Genomic DNA, 25,011 nt, shown 5'->3' with positions numbered 1-25,011 from the left:
CAACCAGCCATGCAGACATGCATGCAGCAGGCAGACGAGCATTTTTTATTGTTTAAATTTTTAAGGTAAAATAACAGTGTTGTTTGTATGAGAAACTTGGAAGGATATTACTTTAGACGAATGTAATCAATCTTGTATCTTGAAATTTCGATGTGATCGCCATTTTGCAACGATGAACTGTTGTTGATGGACCGGAAACAATGTCAAAATCGATGTAATTTGGATTATTTACCGACATTCAATTCGCCTTTTCCTTACTAGGGACAACTTTCGATGCATGTGTAGTGGTTGGAAGGGAATATCTGTACACAGCAGCTTCCATCCATCATTCCTTTATGGAATGAGTGAGAGGTTCGACATCTATTAAAGTAAAGCAAAATGGTTTCACGAATTATAAACTTGTCGACCTAAGCCGGAGGTTAAGTTCGAAGATTTTAAAGTACATAGATGTGGTAACACTGTGTGTTAAAGTGTATTGTATATCCCCCTGCCCTACCTACAGCCTTGTTCACTCAATTACCGCCTTCTAAAAATAAACCTCTTTACCACCAGTTGATGAATTAGTCTAAGGCGTCTGGGAGAGCTCGTTAGGTTTGGAAGCGAGGTGTGTGTGGTGGTGGTGTTAGGGTGAGAGAGGCGTGTGTGTGTGTGGTGGTGGTGGTGGTATTAGGGTGAGGGAAGCGTGTGTGTGGTGGTGGTGGTGTTAGGGTGAGGGAAGCGTGTGTGTGGTGGTGGTGGTGGTGGTGGTGGTGGTGGTGGTAGGGTGAAAGAGGTGTCGAGATGGGGATTCACCCTAACATCACCCCCCATTCTGTATGTCGCTGCTGTTGTGGGCTGTCTTGTGTCTGCTGGTACTGACATCTCTGTTCTACTTTTTTTCTTCTTTTTTTAAGCCACATTTTCCTTTCTTCGGTATTTTAAAAATGTTTTCAGTTTCGCTTATTCCTTCGATTTTTTTTTCATCCAAAAATAGACAATCTCAGTGCCAGTTACAGACCAGACTCGCCTGGTACTTGTCAAGACTCCAGCCATACATATTTCCTGGAGTTTGTGAAGATACCAGTTATACAAGCTTCTTAGAACTAGTCAAGACTGTACTTATATATTTTTTCTTGTGCTTGTGAAGATTGCAGTTATATATGCTTCGTAGTGCTGGTGAAGGCTATACAGCTGTATATATTTCCTGAGAGCGCACTAACCCTCATTTACATACAGTTCCGGTTTACTCAGCCACAACCACTTTCCACAAAGCATACGAGCAGCAAAGGTAAGGCAAGGAGGGGTACGGGCCGCTGATGCTGTGCTTACACATTCATTCCAGTGCTGTCCTTGCGAAGCCCCGCCCCTGTCTCCCTGACCGAGCCTGCATCACTTATTCATTTCCCTCAGCCTCCGTCTCCATCCCATTCCCTCCCCTTTTCCCCTGATTACCACCCTTCCCCCAGGGACCATTCTCTCCTTGCCCACCCCCTGGCACGCACACTGCCCTCTAATTGTCTTGTTGTGACGTCACTTTGGTTGATACCCGGTCTGTCTTTCTCCTCGCGACGTTAAGCAGCGCGCGCTATCAGTCGCTCTTAGCACGCGGCGGTGTGGGGAGGTAGCTCCACGGACGCTGGATCATTGACGAAATTGCCGATGCTTCCTGTGACGAGCGCCAGTCGAAAGTTTTGATTACCTGTCACTTTCCTCCAGGATTGCTCACCCATTTCTCTCCTCTCGTGTATGGAGGGAGATAGGCGGCTTACAAGTGATTGTGCCCGGATGTTCTAGACAAGGTGAGGCTCGCAAGACGTTGTCCACCGATGTTTACAATCGGATTTTTTTTTTTTTTTGCGGGATGGTCGTGGTCTCTTTTCATTATGATTATGACACCTGTCCGCTGATTTTTAAGGAGTTACCAGATGGAAACGGTAAGTGTCAGATTAAAAGATTAAAACTAAGTTTTAAACTATCAGCCCAAAGAGAGCATGTTAAATATTCTTACAAGTAAAAAGGTCAAAGGTACCTGAATGCTGAGGTAAAGACTTCTCAGAAAACTAAAATCTCAGTCGTCGGCATTAACTCTCTGAACATGACTGTAAAGACAACCGGATTAAAAAATTTTTTTTTTTTAGTTAAAATATACAAACAAAAACTGTGGACTTAGATGGGATAAATAAGAAAAGAGGTGTTGATAAAAAAATAATTCTACCCGCGTTGTACTTTTACTGTGTGTGTGCCGGCGGGATAATTCCTGTAAGATTGATTGCCTGAAGATGACTCCTTGAATGGCTCCTTCACAGTTACTACCTGTAGAATCTTGACATCCAAGTGACAGCTGCTCGTGAATATTAAAGTCAAGAATGAATTACCTGCAGTTAGATCATCTAAAAGTAAATAACGTCGAGTAAGTAGTAAATAGACACAAAATACAAATTAAAAAAGAAAAATTAAAACCCTCTTGAAAAATTGTTTAGACGTTTAGTTCTCCTGTATTTCCTCTCTGAAAGTTGCTTTTATGTCTTTTCTCTCTAGCCGATGATATTTTTTAAAATTCATTTTATTGCTTGTTTGTCCATCTTTAACGTCAACAGAGCAGATTTTGAAATATTATTGAGAGAACGTCTAGAGATTATGAAAAAAGAAACGAATTTCATTAACGGTCTAGACATCTTATTTAAAAAAAAATGTCGGAAGATTTTAAACTTTTTAAAATTGGAAAAAGAAGACCTATCTAGATGGCACAAGACCCACATTTCCAAAGGAGTAAAATCTATTGATTTATATGATTTTTAAAACCACAAAGGTAAACAAGTTCATTAAATAAAAAGTTGAGATTATGAACACGTTAATGTTCTCTACTGCCCTGATTACAAGATTAACATTTCATTTGGTAAGGTAAGGGGATTAAAGGATTTCTTTCCGTAAAATTTAATCCTTGTTCTGTGGACAATCTCTGTAGTCTCTGGCACAAGCTTTTCCTGGACAATATTTTCCTTTAGCGCGATTGTTTCATTAATTTAATGCTGTAACGTGCTATCGTTTGGTAATGCTGTAACGTGCACTCGTGTGGTAATGCCGTAACGTACACTCATGTTGTAATGCTGTAACGTGCACTCCTACAGTAATGCCGTAACGTACACTCATGTTGTAATGCTGTAACGTGCACTCCTACAGTAATGCCGTAACGCGCACTCGAGTTCCCAGACTCTAATGACGCATCAAAAACGTTTTATTCAAGCGGAAGTGGGCTATTGTTGCCGTGAGCATCACATCTTGTCTAACACGCAAAGAAGACGAATCTGTGCTCCAGGTGACAGAATTTAATTAACGGCTGTATCGCAAGGACTTTACCATCCCTCGTCCTCCCCGCTACCCACCCAATTTTAAACGGAAAGCCTTCATCTGATTAACCCCTCCCCCCACTCAAGCTTGTCATAAATATTTTTTTTCTTGCCCTAAAACCCCACAAACATTTCGGACGAAATAGAAAGTGCGCAGTTTAAATCACTTGCTCATCTCTTTCATCATCAAAAAAAGGAGAAAAATATTAAATGAAAAACAAATCAGATTGATTTTTCTGCCTTCAACGTGCCCAATACATTCTCCGGGGATCACACTCGGCCAAGGTTCTGTACTCCCAATGGCCGTTATAAGGCGTCCCGCACGGGGCCGAGTTAAGACCAACATTTTTGATTAATTACATGTTCTGGACAAGTTATATATGATTTTAACGCTGCAATGAACTTCAATTGAACGCCGGGCAGGCTAGACGCACTCCTCGCCATCACTCTCCAGGAAAGATATTTCCCTTTTTTTTTCTTTTTTTCTGTCTTTTTTCTAACACCACAGAGCCCATAGTCTCAGGCACAGAACGGTACACATGATACTTAATTTTCCTTGACAATGACAGATGGCCATTCTCGCGGTGTGAGGGGAAATCGTTTCCGTCTTTTTTTTCATTTATCGGTTTCTTGGGTGAAAGGACTGGGAGACAGGAAAGATAAGAGAAGACAGGCCGCTTCAAGTAGTGGTTTATCCAAACCATAAGGATTGCTTTGATGGTTAAGTCACAGTTTCGTGTTCTTTGCGAAGATCCTCTGCCACGGAACAGCTCTTCAAATCGACCCGCGGTCTTGATGAAGGACCCAGCTGTGGACTGGAGGTATGCATGGGTCTGAGTAAGGCTGTCGACCTCTGGTGCAGAAGTTCAGACTTAAAGGGTCCGTGGCTATAGAAACCGGAAGCAAGGCTAACCTTAACCTTTTGGCTATTTTTTTACCTTTGTTGTCAGGGCTGTTTGTGGATGAAGAAGTCCTTCTTCTGGTCAGGCACCTGTGAGGTATTTTTTACCTCTGGTCCTTGCAAGATACCTCTTTCTCAATTTTGGGTAAATACTCTATTCTCGACATACACGCCTAAAAATAACACCACGCACAATCAAAGGTCAGTAATACAGACGTCACGATTGTACTTGAATACGCTTAAATGTCAAAGCTTCACCCAATGGGAAACCTATATATATATACATGTACATGTATTAATTGAGCCTTATCATGGCATCACGATTTTAACCCGTTTCGTGCAGGACTTTAATGTCGAGAACAGAAGATGGGGATTCTTCCGGAATTGAGAAAATAGCACCGTGCACTGATTTTTACCCAATCATTAGAAAAAAGGATTTTGCATCTCACTAGTCATTTCCGTCCAAGATCTTTTCCAAGACCGTGGATCTTAAAAGTAGCAATAAAAAAATAATTGCTGTCATGGCTGCTCTGAGTGTCGCCACTTCAGTCACCGTTCAGAGGCATCCAGCATCATATGTTAGTGATGAATCAAGCATGGAGCCGAAACAGTGAGCAGTGAGCAGTGATCACCCATTGGTCCTCACACTCACTTACCTCTACACCTATTCCAGTCAGAGGTGGTGCTGCTGTCCACTCTGTTCCAGTAGGTGCACTACCATGAGTGGGTCTCAAAAGAACACAAGCAGAATATTTTTTAATATTAACAGCTTGCTGGTGAAGAGTTCCGATGACAAACCAGCAGACATACTGGAATTAGTTCAAAAAGAATTATAATCTCTCCAGGCCTCTGAATGTACTAAGCAGATTTAAAACGAAACTTATTAGCGAAACAGCATGATGTGGACGAGAAAGAAAGAAAGACAAAAAAGGAAAGAAAGAAACAAAGCAGGAAGGACAGAAAGACGTTATTTATACTTTATTTAGTCTGAACTTTAAAAAGACCGCGGTGATCCATCAAACTGACAAAAAGCACTTTTGGCAGAACGAACACCATCGAACTTGATTCTCTGAAGCACTCTTCAAAAGCTGACGTGTTTGTAGATGAGAGATGAGTTCGAAAGGAAAAAAAAAATAAATAGAAGCCTGCGTGGAGCAGCCTTGAGGAGAAACTAATTTGAATCCATCGCGATTCTAGAGTGGTAGTCTTTGAATGGAAGCTAGAGAGAGTAGGAGAGAGAAAGAGGAGCATGATGAGTGTTGATGGACCCGCCTATTTGCCAAGATGCTACCACAAGAAGTCTATCACCACCAGGCTCCCGTGGGGCAAGTAGGCTACGTGTCCCCCCGACATCCCCATCAGGTCGTCTTCACAAGCACAAAGGTACAAGGATGTGATTATGTCTAGCATCGCAGTTTGCTTCGCACTTCATTGCATCGCTTCTTGTACAGGGTATTGCTATGTGTGCCTGTGTAATGTTTTGTGTGTGTGTGAGTGAGAGAGAGAGAGAGGGGGGAGAGAGAGAGAGAAGGAGGGTGTAGGTGTGTGTATATCGTCTTAGTATAGATGATTAGGATGATGCACGATTGTTAATTAATAGCTGTCTTTGTCATATTATAGATAAATTGCACTATTCTAATCATTATCTTTATATAGTTATCTTAAAAGCAATATAGTTAATATTCTTAATCGGAAAATTATAAGACTGACTAAATTTAAGATGAGAGATGGAGAGAAAAAAAAAAGAGGTCAGAGAGAGAGTTTTATCTTCACCTTTCTGTACTAGCTTTGCTATTCTCGGTAGCATGATGTTCCTACAATTTTATTGTGAATGACCAGAAGGAACATGTCCTTGATGATGTCTTTGTCAACAACTTTTCTTGAACATTTTCGTGGAGACCAGTGGTCAGGTGCAGACTTGCATTAGCTGACGGTCTAGTTGTTAGCTAAAATACTAGCTGGTTATCTAGTAGTCAGCTAAAAGGCTAGCTGATTGTGTAGTGGTCAGCTAAAATGCTAGTTGGTTGTTTAGTAGTCAGCTAAAATGCTAGCTGATTGTTTAGTAGTCAGCTAAAATGCTAGTTGGTTGTTTAGTAGTCAGCTAAAATACTAGCTGATTGTTTAGCGGTCAGCTAAAATGCTAGTTGGTTGTTTAGTAGTCAGCTAAAATACTAGCTGATTGTTTAGCGGTCAGCTAAAATGCTAGTTGGTTGTTTAGTAGTCAGCTAAAATACTAGCTGATTGTTTAGCGGTCAGCTAAAATGCTAGCTGCTTGATGTCATACCCAGCTAGCTTAAATGGCCACCTGGCTCCAAGCGTCCTTTCCATACGGTCATGATGCTTCGAGATAAGACTGATTTTATCAGGTTAAAAAACAAATATTAACAAACAATGAGTATGCCAAACATTTTACATACTGCTCAGGCTTGCCTTCGTGACCAAACTCTACTTCCGGCAGATATGTCGGCGAGGGGACAAAAGGAACCTCTCTAGACTGGCGGTCACTAATCTGAATGTTTACCAGGCTTTACGGAGCTACAAAGGGAACAAAGGATTTAAAAAAAGAAGAGGAAACATAAAAAGCTTTGTAACTGCATCCAGCTAGTTTCCATCAGAAAGAGATGAATCATTGCGAGATTTAATTGAATATCTCAGGAAGCAGCTTTTTTGTCTAAAGTTTCCGTTAACGTATCTTAAAATTACTTTAATCTTATCATGAATGGTCAGGTTTCTAGAACTAACTTGTTATTGTTATACAAAATAAAGCTAAATCTTTTTATCATTTCGAATACATTTTTTAAAGTGGCTTAAAATGCAAGTTTCCAACATATTCACAAATGTCTGTAATCTGCGGACCTACATGGGATAAATAAAAATACCTGTAAAAGCCAACGATCGGAAGACAGCAACAAAACATTCGATGTTTTTTCTGTTTTTTAAAAATTAATATCAAATACTTTTGTTATAAGGGTTGTTCTGATCGCGTAAATTTTATCTGGAGGTATTTTAAAAATCTCTAATTTTTACCGATCTCCTAAGTACCATAACTTCCTGGTTCCTGGAATACATGAATATTAAAGTATCCGTTCCTGAATACAAAAATACTGATGTTCCAGTTCCCAACTGATTCACATATGAATACTGATGAACCAGCACCCGCGGGGGAAGTCATAGAAGAGCAATGGCATTCCTGAACCGTCAGTTCTGGTGATCATAATGATGTTCCTGTGACAGAGAGTTAAAATATAAAAGTACTGATGTTCCAGTTTCTGATCGGCGGTAATCATATATGACTGCTGATGTTTGGTGCCTTACTGGGGGTAATCATACATGAATACTGATGTTCCTGTTCCTGAGTGAGGGTAATCATACATGAATGCTGATGTTCCTGTTCCTGAGCGAGGGTAATCATACATGAATGCTGATGTTCCACTGCGTCAGACGCGGGAAGATCTGTGACGCGAGAGCAGATGCGGAGACGATTCTGGGCGGACGGCTGGCCGATTGAGGCGATGGTAAACAACATATTGATGAGGCCACTTGCCGCATGACAGAGGCCGAGTGTCAGGGCTTCTCGGAGATGAGCGGCTTTGTCTTTGTGGCTCGGCCTATTGATCTTTGACTCAGTAACGGCCTGCAAGGTGGCGCCACGGACACACACGGGCTGGTTCACTTCCTGTGTGGTGGGCTTGGCTCCCACACAAAATGCCAGAAACACCCAGAGGGAAGGAGGAAGGGGTGAGAGATGAAGACAAATAAGATTGATGATAATAAGGAGGAATGGAAAAAGAAATTGTTATCTTCATGAATCCTTTTCTTTTTCCTTTTTCAGCTAAGGAGCACTTAAAGAGACTATTATCAAAAAATATACACTTTTATACTCTCTTTCTTTCTCTATCTCTCACACAGAGACAGAGAGAAACAGAATTTGTAAGAACCTCAAAGCTACAAATGACAAAGTAGTCTATTGATTTGACGGAATAATGTCGCGACAAACAGGACAGAGGTACAGACATTTCTTCTTCTTGCAGGAGGAGTCAGACTGAGTGCCTGACATCACGCCTACGACAGACTGACTTGAGGAAGGATGCTGCATCAGCGCGGGTGTTCGCTGCAATGATTGGCTGGCGTCAAGGAGGACGTCATCAGAGCTGACGTTGCCAGGCATGCACCGTCAGGTTGTGGGATCGACCCTTTCTCGCTTTTCCCTGACCCCAGTTTCCTCTTTCCCTCGGCAGAATGACGAAGCACAATTCTTCATCTGACAACTACGACACCATCACCGACGCTATCCCCAACGACACGATGGAGCTATACGATTGGATAGTGCCGTTGCCATGGTGGCATGTGACCACGTCTTCATGGGGTCCGATGTGGGGAGTGCACGTGTACGGGATGGCTGCTTGCTACGCTCTCCTGACGGTGGCCAGCGCCGCGACGTACGCCCACTTCCGCCCCAAGACCAAGCGCCTGGGAGTTGTCCTCCCCTTGCTGACCTTCCTGGTGCTGGTGGGCGGCCTGCGATTGGCCTTCTGCCTCACGCGTCCCTACGATTTCAAGGATACGTTGATGGGAGCTCTCTCCCGTCTGCTCCTGCACCTGGTCTCACCTTTCCTGTGCGGTGCCTACGCGCTGACCCAAGCGATGCTGTCCAAGATAACCGGCCTGGCCATCGGCAGCCGGCGATTCAGAAACGCCTGGGTAGTGCTGCTGGGCGTGGCGGGGCTTGTCGTCTGCACGGTGACCACCCACGGAGTTGTGCTTTTCCACCGTCCCCTCCACATCCTCTTGATGGTCGACAGCGTGGTATCTGTGGCTTGGCTCCTGTATCTCAGTGTTAAGTTCACCTGCAGCGGGTTTCTTCTGATGCAGTTCGCTCTTGATGCCGAGGTGGCAAGAAAATGCCTTCTGGCCACCAGAGACAGGAGACGGAATCGCGAACTCTCGGCTGGTGCTTCCAGCACCGGATGTCTGAACTTCCTCTGCGACCTTATCTTCAAGCGCGACCGCGCTAAAGGCTGTCGTCGATACCAAAATGTCAGCGGCGACGAATGTCAGACCAGACCAACGTTCACCCTCCCTCCTTCCCCAGCACCAAGTCTGTCTGGGATATCACCAGAGTACCCCTTAGATGGCTGGGATACGTTATTCGAATATTCTTCACCCGACACGGAATTTTGTTTCCAGGACTGTGGTTCTTCGAACGGAGCTCTCACAGACGAGCCAGTGTACAGAAGTATAAGGCGATGCAAAAGGCTGTCCCTCCCGACCGAAAAGGGCAACAGCCAATATGTGTTTGGCGGCGAGTCGACTGAAAATACCAGGGCACCTTTCCTTTTAAGGAAATTTTCATTAGCTAATTTTGTTAATGAGCAAAAACCACCGAGCTATGTCACAGGCACTCAAGTTTGCAGGAGGCAACGCAATTTACGAGGAGTTATGCGGGAAACAAAATCCTCGAAGAGGAAGTTCGAAACGAGGAGTGGAAGACAATGTTCTGACAGTTCGGAGCCAGATATGAGTAACTCAGACTCAGATTCTTGCCAGGTGAGCTGTCATCACCACTGCTACCAAACTCGCCAAGCTTGTGAGAAAGAAAAAAACGATCCACAAAACTTGCTGGTGCGTTCACGGGAGATGACAGGTTACTGTGACAGGAGCACCAGCAGCCTTCACGACGAGTTCTGTAATGAGTGTAAAGTCTACCGTGTAAACTCATCAGAGTGCAACGTCAGAGCAGTCAGAGATGATGTTCCTTTTGAAGCATCTTTCAAAGCCCGGAAAGAATGTGAGAAAAATAGCGGCAGAGGAATCGAGCCACAGGATTCTCGACCACAGGGACACAATATTTCTTTGACAGATGCGAGAAAGACACACAGTGCTCGGCAAAGCCTCGGTAGCAAGGAACGGTGCAGAACAGACATGTTTTGTTTAACAGAAGGACATGACAGAAGTATTTTACATGAAAACGTCTCTGGCACTATCACAACACAGAATCCAGCTGACGTTGTCAGAAAATCAAAAACCCTCGGCAAAGTTGACAAAGGACAGAGAATGATCGTAAAAAAGCTTTGCGAGCCAGAGAGCCCTCGAGGCTTCCCGTTCACATGGAAATGTCACGGATCCATTAACACAAAGCGGATGGGGGAGTGTGCACCTGTCCAGGATGGCAAAAGGCCACGTCACGCTCATGGCAGGGATATGGTGCTCAGAATATTGAGACTGTTTCTCAAGAGGTGGAGAGGTCACGTTTCCGATAGACCAGGCCTTCCAGTCCGCCATCTCGCCCCTAGAGAGCGCTGCAGGCAAGTTGGACCGGATGCGGGATCAGCAACCAGCAACGATGATAACGACGACTCGACATCATCCTGCGAAGGGGATGCTGGGTATTTGGCTGACAACGAGCACACGCAATCGCCTCTCATCTCGATGAAAAAGGAGATGAGACAGGTGACGGCACTCTCTGCACTCGGTAATCAATGCCCCAGACCGCGATACCAGGTTAATTTCTTCCGCAAAATGTCGACAGGTAGAGGTAAATTCCGAGAACAACAACGAACTGGAGTTGTGTTTCAGGAGGAGAGAGGGACATCAGAGAAGAGCACAGACTACATGCTGTACAGCTTGTCAGCCACTGGCCTGGCGAATCACCCAGGATGCCTCTTACATTCCGAAACATCCTTTACTTTTCTACCTCCTTTACCTTCTTCTCCTTTGAACAGCAGAGGCCCAAGGGAATTAAAAACTCCAGGTACCAGTGGTGCAGGAGGTTTTTCTTATTCTCCCTCCGCTGCCCAGGAGGACGCAGTAGGTCAGGATGGAACATTTTCTTCCGACCATCGAGACCCACCCCGAGGTCAGCAGCAATACCCCATCTTCACAGAAAGTTCGGATTCGTTAGAACTGTGCTGGAACGTTCTGACGGGACGGCTGTCGCAAAAGTCCAGTGAGGAACATGGCAGCAGATCGCCAAAGGCTTCCGGAACAAATCCGCCCGCGCATGCACAGAGCTCTACTTGCGTGGGGCTTCTCCGAATCCGGCAAGCAGGCATGCTGAGAAGAAGCGTGCAGGGGATGTACCTGCTGACCTTCGTCAACCTGTTTGCGTGTTTGCTCAATCTGTACAGCACGTTTGGTCGCTACGGTGTCTTGTGGAGTCGCAGCACGACCATTGCCCCAGAACCTTGGTCCTGGCTGGCGTTCCAGACCCTTCTGAGGTTTGTAAAGAACTTTTCGTTTTAACTAGTTATCTAATTCTGGCGTTGGTATCATTTAAGTCATTGCTTGTATTTGCTTAATTCTTTCTTTTGTTTTCTACCTCTCCTTATCTGTTTTGCTATTCTTTCCTTCTCAGAATTTTCTTTCATTCTATTCACGTATTTGGCATTTACAAGCATTCCTATTATCATTTATGTAGAGCATCCCATATTAATAAAGTATAACTATTTTCTTTATTTTTTTATAAGAAGCATGATTATCAGTAACTGTTGCCTTAATAAAAATTGTAGAATAGCATCCAGTTCTGCCACTTAGCTTAGTTTAGAATATCCACGTGAGACATTCAAGAAAGCTGTTTTCCAATCTCATTTCCAAGGATTCGAAATTGCCCTGGCTGCTTAGTCTAGTAGGCCTTTAACGAAGCTGACTAGCCTGTTGATGAAACTAATCAGGAAACCCCAAGTGGCTTCTCTCTCTCCCTCCCTTACTCCCTCCATTGTCTAATTAACTACTGTAAAAAAAAAAACTAATATTTTTCTGCCCATTGAGATTGCGATTAGAGAACAGACCAGCGAAGTTGAGATGCAGTGCATGCCGCTTTGTCGTAAACTAAAAACATTAAGTCGTCCTCTTCAACTTGACTGCATTCACATCGGGGCCAGTGTCTTTTAAGCCGATTCTACGGTTATCTTCTCCCTCTTTTTGTGTCAATGGCCGGCCCTTCTATTGGCATCCAGTCCACAGTGGAACAATCGCTTGCCCGCATGTATTAGAATGAAGAGAAAGGGAGAGGGAGAGAGAGAGAGAATTAAACAGCCAACAACAACAGCAAAAAAAGTCTTGCCACTGTTTAAATAGATGCCTGATCCTTCTCTTTCTCGCTTTCAAATTTCTTTTTCACTCAGTAAAGCTGTCCTTTCTATTGTCTCTACAAACATGCATGTGTGTGTGTGTGAGTGAGAGAAGGGAGGAAGAGAGTGTGTGAGGGGAGAGAGAGAGAGGGAGAGTGGGGGAATGGAAGTCGTACCAGCAGCACGTGCATACCTGTGCTTAGTTCTTCATTCTAGATTGTCCATCCCAAGCTAAGTCCCTAAAGTTTGTGCCATGCCTTTAGCACTCAAACCCAAGATAAAAATGTCAGGGATACGCGTAGTGGATAAATTCAAAAAAAAAAAAAAGATAAAGAAAAATAATGGCAAAAAAAAAAAAAAACCAAGAGCAGGGAGGGAATCTGATCGAAGTGCGACGCACGCCCTGGCTCCCAAACCATCTCGTCAAGTTGCCGCCCCCTTTTTTTATAATACCATTCTTTCTTCATCTCGTCCCTTCTATACTCTTCAGAGAATGTGGTGGAAATACGATTTAGGTGATGTGAAAAAGGGACAGAAAGAAATGGCACGCTCCAAAAAAGGAAAAAAAATTGTTGGGGGGGGGATCGCTTTCACTTGCTGCAAGTGAAATTACTGGTGTTTTCTTTTCTAAGCAGGCGAATAGTGCAATGCAAGCACAAAAAAATAAGAAAGTGAGGGAGGGTGGACGATGGACGAAGAAGAAAAGGAAAAAAAATAGACAACAAATGTCGGGAAACTAGATTAAACAGATGACGTCAGAAAGGACAGAAGAGAGGATAAAAGGAGGTAAAAAGGTTTGAAGAGATGATCAGCACACGTGACTAATGGACGAATTTTGCGAGTGACACGAAAATCACAAGGGAGGCCAAAGGAAAAAGAATAAAGCTGCATTTTAACTATCGACGCTTTTCTCTGACAATTTTTCATTCGTTTAGCTTTTCGTCAAAATCATGGATTAGAGGATTGTTCAAAGATGTGACAGTAGCAAATTGTAGGTATCTTTAGTTAGACATTGGAACTCAATATAAACCAGGAAATTAGCGAATTAACACTACATCACTGTAGTTGGAAAAGGACCCAGAAAAGATGATCAGTTTTTGAAGCTTCGTGGAATTGAGGGTCAGTACTCTGAATTCGATTTGAACATCACGTGCAAAGTGGTCCTGACTGAGCTCCTCGAGTTCTTCTCTCTTACTGTCCTTGTCCTCGCTTCGTGACTTGGTCAGTCAATGCAGATTTAACTGTTCGCATAACTAATCACAGCAGGACCGGCATCAAGTCCGGTGGTCATGGAACCATCGATGGAGACGACACCGCTTCAGGCGCCAGAACTCTATTCACTTTCCCCACCCTCACCCTCACCATCCACCTTTCCCCTTTCTTTACCCCATGAAGGTCTCCACTCCGTTTGCCGTCGAGTTTATCAGGACGGCAAATGTGCGGCCAAAGCCCCCGATCTTGTCTGAAGTCCCAAAGGGGACCTGGGTAACATTAGCTGCGACAACCAAAATACATCACTCCTGGGTTAGCTCCCTACACTAGGGATTATGTCCCTTTGACAGGGTTAGCTTTCGTGCTTCTGTCGCCTGCTGTACTTAGAGGGCGGTGCGTCTTGTCGAGGAAGCTAGCACTGTAGGTTTATTGACCAAGGCAGACGTGGTCTTTTCGCAATTAAGTCTGTCCTGACATTTTAAATATAGATGAGTGTCATTAGGGGAAGCTCTCGGCCCCCGGGCAGATGCATCGTTTCAGCATCTTGCGATGTCGGGGAGGAGTCAAACAAGATATACTGTGTAAGCTCAAAGATTATTTAGGTTCGTTTAGTCAGTCAGTCAGCCAGTTAGTCAGTCAGTCAGTCAAGCAGTCAGTCAGTCAGTCAGTCAATCAGTCAGTCAGTCAAGCAGTCAAGCAGTCAGCCAGTCAGTCAGTCAGTCAGTGAAGCAGTCAGCCAGCCAAAAAGACTTGAAACTTTAAAAAAAAGGATTTCAGATTGAGGAGCTAGAAGGATGTAGGTATCCGAGTTAGCTGTCGTTGTTAGAATGTAATGTTAATTATAATATAATTATAATATCGTCATTAATTCTGTGCAAAGCCTGAAACTAAACATAGTCTTTAAAATCAGATGTAGCTTCTTCTGTCCTTTTTTATTGTGTCCTGGACACGCAGTTTGCATGAATATGTCACCTCGTAATCAGGATCGGCTCCTAAGTCAGCAAACCATAGCAGTTAAAATATGCCCTGTTCAGCAGTCCGTTTCACCCGAACTTTGTCCCCAAGTGTAAGAGTGTGCATTTGTTTGTGTATGCATAAGTGCGTGCATTTATTTGGGAACTGTTCTTCGTGCGTGCATGCCTTTCTCGTCCGTTGAAAATGTTTTAGGAGTTTAATATCGTAAGCTTATTAGTTGTTGTAGAAGATGTAAGTATTTTCTATAGCCTCACTTTTCTGACCACGGTAACAAAGTCAAGTAAAATAATCTTAATTGTGTAATTTTCATTACAAAGTTTGTCATTCAAAATGCGATAGAAAAGAATTCTGCAGTATATACATTCAGCAAATGCATGCATATAAACACGTACGCGAACACATAGAAATACGCAGTCCACTTCTAACCCCCCCCCCCCCACTCTCTCTCTTTCTCTCTCTCTCTGACACACACACACTGTTTCTACGATAAATCTGTAACTTTAGGAAACAAATTTCCCCACGGAACAAATCTGATGAAAATTCGCAGAGAGTTATTCCCCTCCTTTTTATTCTCAATTGAGCGGAAGCAATGGCTGATGATTACATCAGCCTCGCTCCCAGGCTTTGGTCTTTAGCTGATGGCCACGATGAAAAAGACAAGTCTTCTGGCTACACTCGTGGGCCGGGGATCTGACCAAGTCACCTGCTGTGAGAGTGATTTCGCCTCACTGGCATCAGCTTCTCCATCCGTCATTTTGTGAGGGTGTGCCAGATTGTGCGGATGTTTCAGTAGCGAGGAATGATTAGTAAACGAGGGTATATCATGTCAGGATGTGCCAGTATTTGAGAATATGTTAGTATGTGACATTATCTCAATGATGTGTCAGTGAGACAGAGAACGTGACAGTACGTGATGATACGTCACCTGTGGAGGCTGTGTTATCCTGGGAGCAGTATATTTCTGGGCAAGTGCTTCTAATCTCATGAGGCACGCCACAATTTCGCGAAAGAAAAATATAAATGTCTGTTAGGGCAGCAAGGCAAAGACAGACAAAGAGAACAAAGAAAAAGAGAACGCAGACAAATATAAACTTACATAAAACCTAAATAGTTCTCTCAACCCACCGAAAGAATTGTGGCACATAGTGCTGTCTTTAAGATTACAGATGGTTGCAAATCGTACACATTCTGGATTTCTAAGAACAAAAAATAGCATTAGAGAAAAAAATTTACAACAAACTGAAGGCTTAGTTATAAGTAAAAGTTAAATTCCAAACTTTGACTGCACCAAGACAATGTCCAAAGAGGTTAACTATACATATAACAATCAAGATATAAGGTAAGGTATGAAAACTAAGTGATTTTACTGACAGTAATGAGCAATGTATATAAATAGAGCATTTAAAACTAAACAGAAGTATAGAATACAGGAATATAGTAACCAATACATTTAGAATTGCAAGGCCTTCTGAACCCTAAGAACAAGGAATAATTGGAAGAGGGCACCAGCAACAAAAACGAACACCTGTTGCGACGAAGCAGCGACCCTCCTCCTACACCTACCCTAACCATTTCCTCTCCTCTCATTCCCTTCCTCATATTCTCCAGATCCACCCCTTCCCCCCGCAACACCCAAAACCAAATCGTCTTTTGGTGAAAGCACTTTTCCGTTCCAAACAATAACAACAACAACGAAGTCCTTCAGTTGTTGTATGGTGGTTGCCCACTAGTCTTATTCTGTCCCACGTGTTGTCCCGATGTTTTACTCACCCCACGTGATGTTTATAGACGTATGCATGATGTCAAGTGCCCAAGGAACAGACTTTGATAGACATCGATCGACTTGAGTCAGGCCGCCATCATTTCCCTCCGCCTGGAGACTGTCCACTCGTTAGCCCTGTCCTCGAGACAATCAGAAAACAGGAAGATAAATCTTATCCGAAAGACTAGTAAACATTATTATTTCCCCAAGGCAAGCAACTGCGAAACTGGGAAGATAGATAAACAGATATTTCATTTTCCAGCCAATTTTAACATCTAAAGAGTTAATTTAAATTCGAAAAAAGCATTTGATACTGCAAAGATTAAAAGAACTAACAAGGAAAGAACGATGATAATCTTTTGTGTGTATAAATGCGCAAACTTGTTTACTGTACATGCACTTGAAAAAGTTCAAAGTTCATGTGGGCGTCTAGAAAGCATTCAAGCAGAATTAAACTTGAGCAATAACTCCTCCGTCTCGCCATACTTTCGCACAAGTTTGGCGTTTTATTACCTCCCCTCAGCATTCCGATTCAACTCGCTGCACTTGAGAACGCTTACAGAATTATCTCCACATTGCATGCTAGCTGTAGGAAAGTCATGCGGATGGAACCCTAGCTTTCCCCTCCGCCTTTCTCACAAAAAAAGAAAAGAAAAGGGGAGGGGGAGTCCAAGCTTCCCACGTCTTTCTCTCGAAACGATCGCCTCAATCAACGCTTGCATCACTTCTCTAAGCTTATTGTAGGCCTCGGCAAAAACCTTTCTTGTGTTCCAGCATCAGAGCGGTTCCACAGCCTGTGTTTTAACCAAATTAGGGAGCTTGCACATACGGGTGTGCGATCGGCGTCTGGTTAACTCCATCAAGTGCAGGGTGGACCAGGGCATTCTGAGCCATCTGCAGAACATCCACTAATGTAATTTGGCGACTTTGTTCTCGTTAGCACCGAGGGCAGCAGGGACGTGAGAAAGAGAGAAAGAGAGAAAATGGGGTGTAGGGGTGGCTAGAGCGGGAGAGAAAGAGGAAGGAGAAATATAACAGATATAAAACTGTTATTCACGCATGAAATAATTCAGAAGATGAGTTTCATGATAAACTTCGGATCAAGAAGTTAAAAAGGAATCTAGCGAGAAAATAAAATAAACCTCCACCTGACATTTTTTAAACACTTGTCATTTCTCTTAATCATGGTGAAGCTTGCAGGGGAAAGGGTCATTTGTGACTTACATATACTGCCCGTCAGCCATCTACCAGGTGGCAGCACTTGTTCTGCGTTGCATGATGGGATTGTGGACGGCTTTCAAAATGCTTGTGCGCGGCTCCAGGCGAGATTGCCTCCCCTGCGCACCGTCGGTATGAGTTATGCCGCTTGCTTGTCACCATACGCCATCCAATTTCTAGCTGTTTGCACCCATTACTGTGGTGACGTTGTGAGAATGGAGTTTCGCGCCTCACGCAGACACTGGAATTGGCAGAAGAGGCTGTGAAATTGGCTGGAGTGGAAAGCATCTTACCCGGACTTTAATGGAGATTTTCCACTTTCATCTTGTGCTCTCCACCATGGTTTCCTATCGTTTCGTTCAATCGGATGTGTTCCCTTGTTCTCAAACACACACACACTCTCTCTAGTCCTGTACTTTCTTACTTCTGTTGGCACATTCCCTTGAAGACACATCCATCTTACACATGAGACATACTTGGACAAGAATGTCTTCTAATAAGGCTCATTATCGACTTTTTTCTTGTTTTGACTGAAAATAATATTTGCAGACGTTCTCGGTGTTGTGGATGTTGAACAGTTTCTACATCCCCTGCTGTATGCTGATGGTTGGCTGTCTCGATGCCAGCTGACGCAGTAAGCACGCTTTCCATTGGTCCAAATCTTGTGAGAAGGGCCGATAATTTGTTGTTCAAACATTTACTTGGCCGCCTCTTTGGCCCCTACAAACAGCTGTATTGACAAATACTGTTTGGTCGGCGACTAGATCGAGCATTCTGTCCAAGCGGATAGTGGGTTGCATCCGTGACTTCCGTTTCTTCGGACCGTGTGCAGCGACAACATCTTTGAAGTCTGGGGTAGATTGGCAGATCTGTCTATGTGGAGGGCAGAGAAAGATCAGCCACCCGCTCCTTCCCCCTCGCGCAAAACTGTGTTATTTTTATTTATTTATTTTGCCAAAATAGTAGACTGGTTATGTTGTGTTTATCGTCATAGAAAGTAAGGAGCGTTGAAAATACTAATTTTTTTTTTCTAGCAGAAACTTAACGTACAAAGCAGAGGATGGACAAAAGAAATATATTTCGAGAAGTACAAAGACTACATTTTTGCTTCCATTCTCTTGCTCACGCACAGCTGCACGCATACAAATGGAAAAGCTGTCTCTCTCTCTAACTCCACACACACAAAGGGGAAACTTGGAAAAGAGAGACTTGTTCACTAAACGGCAAACGCATTTTCCATGTTGGCTATAATGGTTGAGCGGTAGGAAAGTGTTGACGATAATGGGCAGGACACAGATCACCAGCAAAAGACGTGGAAAAGGGACATTACAAAAGGAGAGAAAGTCTTTGAAAATCTAAAAAAAAAAAAAAATAAATAAAATAAAATCAGGTGGAAGGTAGAAACAGTATACAGATGTTTACAGCAGTGAACCGAAACATGAGACAACATTTCTGTCAAAGCAATGCAAAGAAAGCAACGGGTCAATACCTGCAAAGGGATTCAAAATATTCAAGCAACACATGTGCCTTAAAATTGTCGCCATCGGAACGACAGCGATCGTTCAGCGAATCCATCGAGGCAAGAAAATCGGCTTATCTCATAGTCCTTACTAGATATTTTGTATCACCATACTTCCAACGATCGCAAAGGATCTCAGGATATTAGCAGGATACAAAAAAGTAATAGAAATCCTGACGCAACCCTCGCCAACCTTATGAAGACACTCACCAGCTGCAGACTGCAGTTCTGTCTGAACTCGTTAAGGTCCATGGGACCATGGACTGAGGCGACACCAGCTTATGAACGTTTTCAGACTCCATTTCCACGCTTCCGGCAGTTTTGTGCAGCCATCGCAATGGCTGGTCGGATGAGAAAACTTTGTGCATGGATGTGATCAGGTTTTTTTTTTTTTCTTAAAGGCTAAGGTTGGGGGTGAGGGTGTGGACGCAGGGTTGGTTCCCTTTGACAAGGTGCCCTGTGGCGTGTGACAATTAGATTGTAAGCGGTAATGACGGGCGGTAGCACACTGATGGGAGACGGTCTGCAGTAGGGCAGAAGACCCAAGCCCAAGGGTGCAACCAAATTGCGAGAGTGCAGCCTGTTGGGAAATGACGCGACTAAGAGAGAGAGAAGGCGAGGGTGGAAGGACTACCGCAAGAAAAGGAGATACGGCAAGAGACGGCGGTTGACGACATTTAAACGACATCGGTCCGATTTGTGGCACGGCCTCCTAAAAAGGGTCTGGGGAACGCAAGGCACGATCTGTAAGCCTACCCTGCTCTCAGTCTGCGTGTGACAAAACCGTGGTTTGTCGTTCACTTCCACTGTTCAGTATGGGATGTCCAGTTTCTAGAGCTCCGCTAAGTGATCTGTCGACGGCCCTCGGATCCATTTCGAGGAAGCCATCTTTGTCATGCGTACTAATAGGCCACAGGCACTCTAATTCGTCCCTACTTTAGTTTTTCGACCTTCTTTTGTCTTACATCCGTAAAGAAAAATGAGCCAACCAAAGCGTTCTGATTATTTTCTCAACCATTTAAACTAAAGGTTGCGTAATGCAAATTTAAAAAAAAAATGGAACATGGGGGACCTCTTATATACCATGGTCTGATAATCAAAAGCCAGAATCTGGTGCAATTCCTACAATCATTTTCTATCAGTCCGAATGTCGATCTAAGGAAAAACACACTTGAATGCAATTTGAATGCAATGTACTGTTAAGGAAACACCAACGCGCACACCTACTCAGGCAGATGAAGGGTATGAGCATGCGCGCGCACGTGCGTGCGAGAAGGCACAAATAAAGTACCGGGGATTAATCTGCTCATGTGACTGATACCGTTTTTGATTAGCAATGTCGGTCACTCCTCTCTTCCGCAATCCCCCAACCCACACGGTCACCCTGATTGGCGGCAAGACGACGCCAGTTAACTCTCGCGCAGACATTTGCAACTTCCGCCCACCCCGTTCTCATCTTTCTCGACTAACAACGTGCGGGCATATTCCGTCTCTGTTTGTCCCCTGACCTTGCATTTCAATCAGCTCAGCCTTTTCTCAGTTTTAATTCTGTCATGCCGGGATTCTAGAGGAATGACCATCCAAAGCCAGTAGGCTTCGCGTTCAGATTTCTGTCCCATGGACTCGTCCTCTCATCCCATCCCACTCTCTTGCCACAGTTCTTGTCTAACCCCTCTTCTTCCCCTCCCGCTTCTGATTATTCTTTATGTCATCCTTTGTATTTTGAAGGGTTGGAGGTTCTGTATTACTAACGGAAAGACAATTGCATGCCATTTGTTTACTAGTGTTTAATTAGAGGCGGCAGTTTCATCATCTTTGTGGCTTTCTGGGCTTACAAGTGTTGACCATTCAGTAACCTGTGGGCTGAGTGTATTAATCGTTGCTTACCTTTGGCTAGTCGGGATCCGCTTTTCTCGGCATTGAATTGATATCTAAAGACGAGAAATAAGTCAGGGTTGAAGGGGTTTTCTTGTGCATTTGGCTTCCTCTCCGTTGTTAGAGAAAAAAAAACAAAACAAAAAAAAAACAAAAAAAAAAAAAAAAAAACAAAAACAAAAACAAAACAAACAAAAAAACAAAACAAAACAAAGCAAACAAACAAACAAACAAACAAAAACAAAACAAAACAAAACAAAAACAGCCTTCAGAGGCATCAAATTAACTTAATGATCATTAAAAAAGGCTTTTCAAAAGGAAGACCTCTCCTTACCAACTACCATGTTGCGATGTTTACTACAAGCGGGTCTTGGACTGAAAGACCGACGACAGTTTCTCTATTACACTCGATCGAGCCGTTTAGTCGAGGTTGGCGTAGCCCAAGTTAAAATAAGGCTGAGCTCGACTCATTAACAGTTTATTGATCACCGCCTGCAGGCCGCACTCCCGGGAGCAAGCGTGCGCCGGCGCTTCCCCACGCCGTGGAAAGCCCAGAAGGAGTGAGCTGAAATCACTCACCCTGTCTGGCAATACGGGGCAGGTGTTGAGAGCAGTGAGGGTGGCTGATGAGGGCACACAGCCGTTAGAAGAAAACCAAGGTGGTCCTCCCCACCCACTTCCCAGTCTACTAACGCAGACTTCCGCGAGTGTCTGACAGCAGATGGAACTCACTGACGGCATAAGTTGATAAAAGTGTTTTGGAACAGATCGAGGACAACCTTGTAAAATTTTAACTACACAAGCCCCGGCTTTATAGTAATATGTCGGGTGGCTAATCGTTTGAAAAGAGAAACGGGAAGGTGGTTGCAGTGAAGATTGAGTGGAAATACCACAATAAATTTAAAAAAAAAAAATGCTCCGTATGGGTAGGTGGGAGAAACAAAAGAGATGGCTGAAAATCCAATCCAAGTCAGGGATTTGGGGCAATTATGGGAAATTAACATCAGATTTTAATGGGAAAAAATTTAAAGCGGCTTAAAACCTCCTCAGAGGCTTATGGAGAGTAATTTTATGAATTTTGTTCCCACTTCCCACAAAACAGAAAGATAAATATGCGGATAGATATCACACAGCATTCGCTCTTCAGAGGGATAGCAACGACAAAATAATAAAACTTTCATCCAAGAATAGACGGTTTTTCATTCTCCCATTCCACGCCAATTTATTTTTCTTTTTAAAATTAGTTGCATTTACGTTTTGGTCTCGTTTCTCAAATGGAGAAAAATTAAGGTGAGTATTTTACCGCTATTTTAATTTATGAGTGAATGTAGCGCTGTAAGCCGTGTAGTGGTACCTACAAAATATTTGTAGCACTGTTCTAAAAAAAATGTTGTGCAAGTAGAGCGCAATACTAAAATTTGCTATACAGGTAGTCCTCGACTTACGACGGGGATCCGTTCTTAACGCGGCGTCGTAAACCGAATTTCGACGTAAGTCGGATCATACGTTCATACAGTACTGAACCATAATAACAGTACAGTACTACAAACATTTAGCCTATCCAAACACCTATCCTAACACAGTACCCTACATAGTTATCAATAAACATAAGTACAGTAAAATATTGTACAGTACAGTACGCTTTGTTATCACTGTCGCTGTCATAGGAGCAGATCCTGTCACGTGTTCAACGATGAGATCGTTATCCTTGATAATCGTAGTGACAGTCGAACGACTAAGTCCTAATGACCTGCAAATTTCTGTTGCTGTTTCCCCCTTCTCAAATTGCCTTATGATATCCACTTTCACCTCCATGGTGATGGCCTTCCTTTTCTTTGATGAACTGACCTCGTAAGTCGGAATGAGAGTCGTAACCACGAAACGACGTAACTCGAGACCGTCGTAACCCGAGGACTACCTGTATTTTGACTGAAATTATTTGCGATTCCTTGGAATAAATCCATTAAAAAGTACAAAAATACAAGTAGAAAATATAATGCGTATAAAAATCTGTGTAAATGCAGTTTAATTGGATGTTTTTATTGTGCAGTAAGATCGCATATTTATGTTTTCTGATAAGTACTGCAGCTGGTTCAATGTGTCTCTCCCTCTTGAGGGAAGTCACTGGTGTTCCCGGCATGCGCTGATCCGAGACTAACACATAGACCCCGGGTAGGAGAGGGACCTAGCAGTCTTAACTAATCAGCAAATCATTAGGAAGGCATCCCTCATCCTATTCCTGATCATGTGTTGGCATGCGAGTTCTCACTTACGGAGTCTGGCCGGAGACAAGTGATACCTTGGGAGGACAAGTCCTCACCGTGATGCTGTCAACCTGAGGTGACCCAGTGCAGTACCAACTGTTGTTGATTGTGTATATATAAAAATCATCCCTGTAGCTAACATATATCCAGCTGTATATATTGATAGCATATACGAGTACCGGTGCATCTGGCGTATTTCTTTTGTGGATTAATGTCTTGTATCTCTTGGACTTTTTTGAAATTCGTTAGGTCTCAGTATTTGGTTTAATTGGTTTAGGTCTTTATTTCACACCTCAGAGAGAAAAAAAGTGTCAATATGTTCATGTTCCATGTTGTTTTTTATGACAAGTGGTTAGATAGTTGCTTGGCAGCTTCAACTTGTGTCATCGTGTGGTAGGGTCTATAGTAGCTTCAGGTCACGTGATCAGACGTGCGCTCTCTCTCACACGCACCCTCCGTGCATATGTACCAGTCACTGGAACAGTCTACAACCAGTTACCATTTTCACGTGCACAGACAGACCAACATACACAACAAAAGTCACGACCCTCACACCCTATACCATAATGTTCTACAGCTGTAAAAGTCGGTCACGGAATCTTCGAGTCCTGTTGTCTTGGGAAACAAGTCTGCGCTTCCTTCAGCATGTTCACCAAAGTTCAGAGGTCCCGAAACTTTGCCCTCAGAACCGTAAGTTTCCTGTGAGCTTCGCACACACAACTTCAAACCTGAGACCAAACTTAATGCATTACCAGATAATTACCAAAGTGAGCATTTACTGATTGACTTATTTTATGTGTTGCAGACTTACTGAAGTTACCATGAGTTACTTAACGCTCGCCATCGTCTTCAACATTCTCCGCCATCACAAGCGACGTTGGAAGTGATGTCAGATGACGAAGAAAAACAAGATGAAGTGTAGTCTAGACAAAACCAGATTTCCACAGCAGCTGTGATAAAGTTTCTACTGTTTATATTTTCCACCAAAGGTTCGAAACACAAACTGCAAGGTAGGCTATGAGCAGCCTTATATACACCTGTATGCCAAAGGTGAGGACGGGGCATTGGACACTAACAATCTGTTGATATGCAGCATCTTAAATTCTTCTATTCCTTGCTTTATAACTAGAATAAACATGCTAATAATTTAATTTTAACATAATTTATTTAGAAGAGTGGGCTAATCTAGAGGTTCGTAAGCACACCTTCAAGTCAGCACGTCACCCTGGTCAGTGACCGAAAATCTTCCCTGCCCACCCCGAAAAAAATATATCAGGGGAGGGAAGAGCAAGTCCAACTGCCGGCCAGAGACGTGCGAATCACTTAGTCATCACCCCTTCAGCCCACTCAAAATGTCAATAAATAATAATAAAAGTATGGATGCCATTATATTTTATTTCAATAACTGAATTTTGTGTCACATACTGGAACTTCAGTCGGTTATATTCACTTTTTATCAGAAAATCCTTGCATAAAAACATTAAATAAACTTAATCTTGGCTAGTCACTGATGTCTAGTTTAATCAAGTTAACCGAGTAAAACATTTCTACATGTAGTATCATGCTACTGGAGAAATGTTTTTATGGGATGAACGCAATGGGTCTCTCTACAGATAAATAAAATGAGAAAAACATTTCTGCTACAAAACAGTGATCTATCCAATGCAGTTCACTGCAGTCCATTTTTTTTTTCTTTTGAACAATTCTACTTAATTATGCCAAGTTGTACTTTCCTTGGTTTTCATCACCCCATTTATAACCCAAAGTTATGAAAGAAATAAAAATATTTGCACAGTTACAGAATATTCTAGTATGTTCTGATGATTGGCTAATGACATAAAATGATCTATGCAGACTGAACACAAGACATCTATTGCTGAATACATCAAC

At 43.1% G+C, this 25,011-nt stretch overlaps 1 protein-coding gene across 3 annotated transcripts; it reads left to right on the top strand.

Annotated features, from left to right (window-relative positions):
• The first annotated feature begins 1,142 nt into the window (after positions 1-1,142).
• LOC112556113 lies at positions 1,143-24,864 on the top strand. 3 transcript variants are annotated; one of them, XM_025224791.1, is made up of 3 exons: positions 1,143-1,778; positions 8,259-11,444; positions 23,927-24,864. In XM_025224791.1, the coding sequence occupies exons 2-3, from the start codon at positions 8,467-8,469 to the stop codon at positions 24,006-24,008; spliced, it is 3,060 nt and encodes a 1,019-aa protein (XP_025080576.1). In that variant the 5' UTR covers positions 1,143-1,778; positions 8,259-8,466; the 3' UTR covers positions 24,009-24,864. The 3 variants fall into 3 exon arrangements, with proteins under 3 accessions (XP_025080576.1, XP_025080578.1, XP_025080577.1); XM_025224793.1 differs by lacking the exon at positions 23,927-24,864 and having other exon boundaries at positions 8,259-11,535; XM_025224792.1 differs by lacking the exon at positions 1,143-1,778 and having other exon boundaries at positions 8,116-11,444.
• The last annotated feature ends 147 nt before the right edge of the window (positions 24,865-25,011 follow it).

This window comes from Pomacea canaliculata, linkage group LG2 (assembly GCF_003073045.1).
Source record: "Pomacea canaliculata isolate SZHN2017 linkage group LG2, ASM307304v1, whole genome shotgun sequence".
Classification (NCBI taxonomy): domain Eukaryota; kingdom Metazoa; phylum Mollusca; class Gastropoda; order Architaenioglossa; family Ampullariidae; genus Pomacea; species Pomacea canaliculata.
Note: the sequence above shows the minus strand (reverse complement) of the source record. Positions and strands in the feature narration are given on the sequence as shown.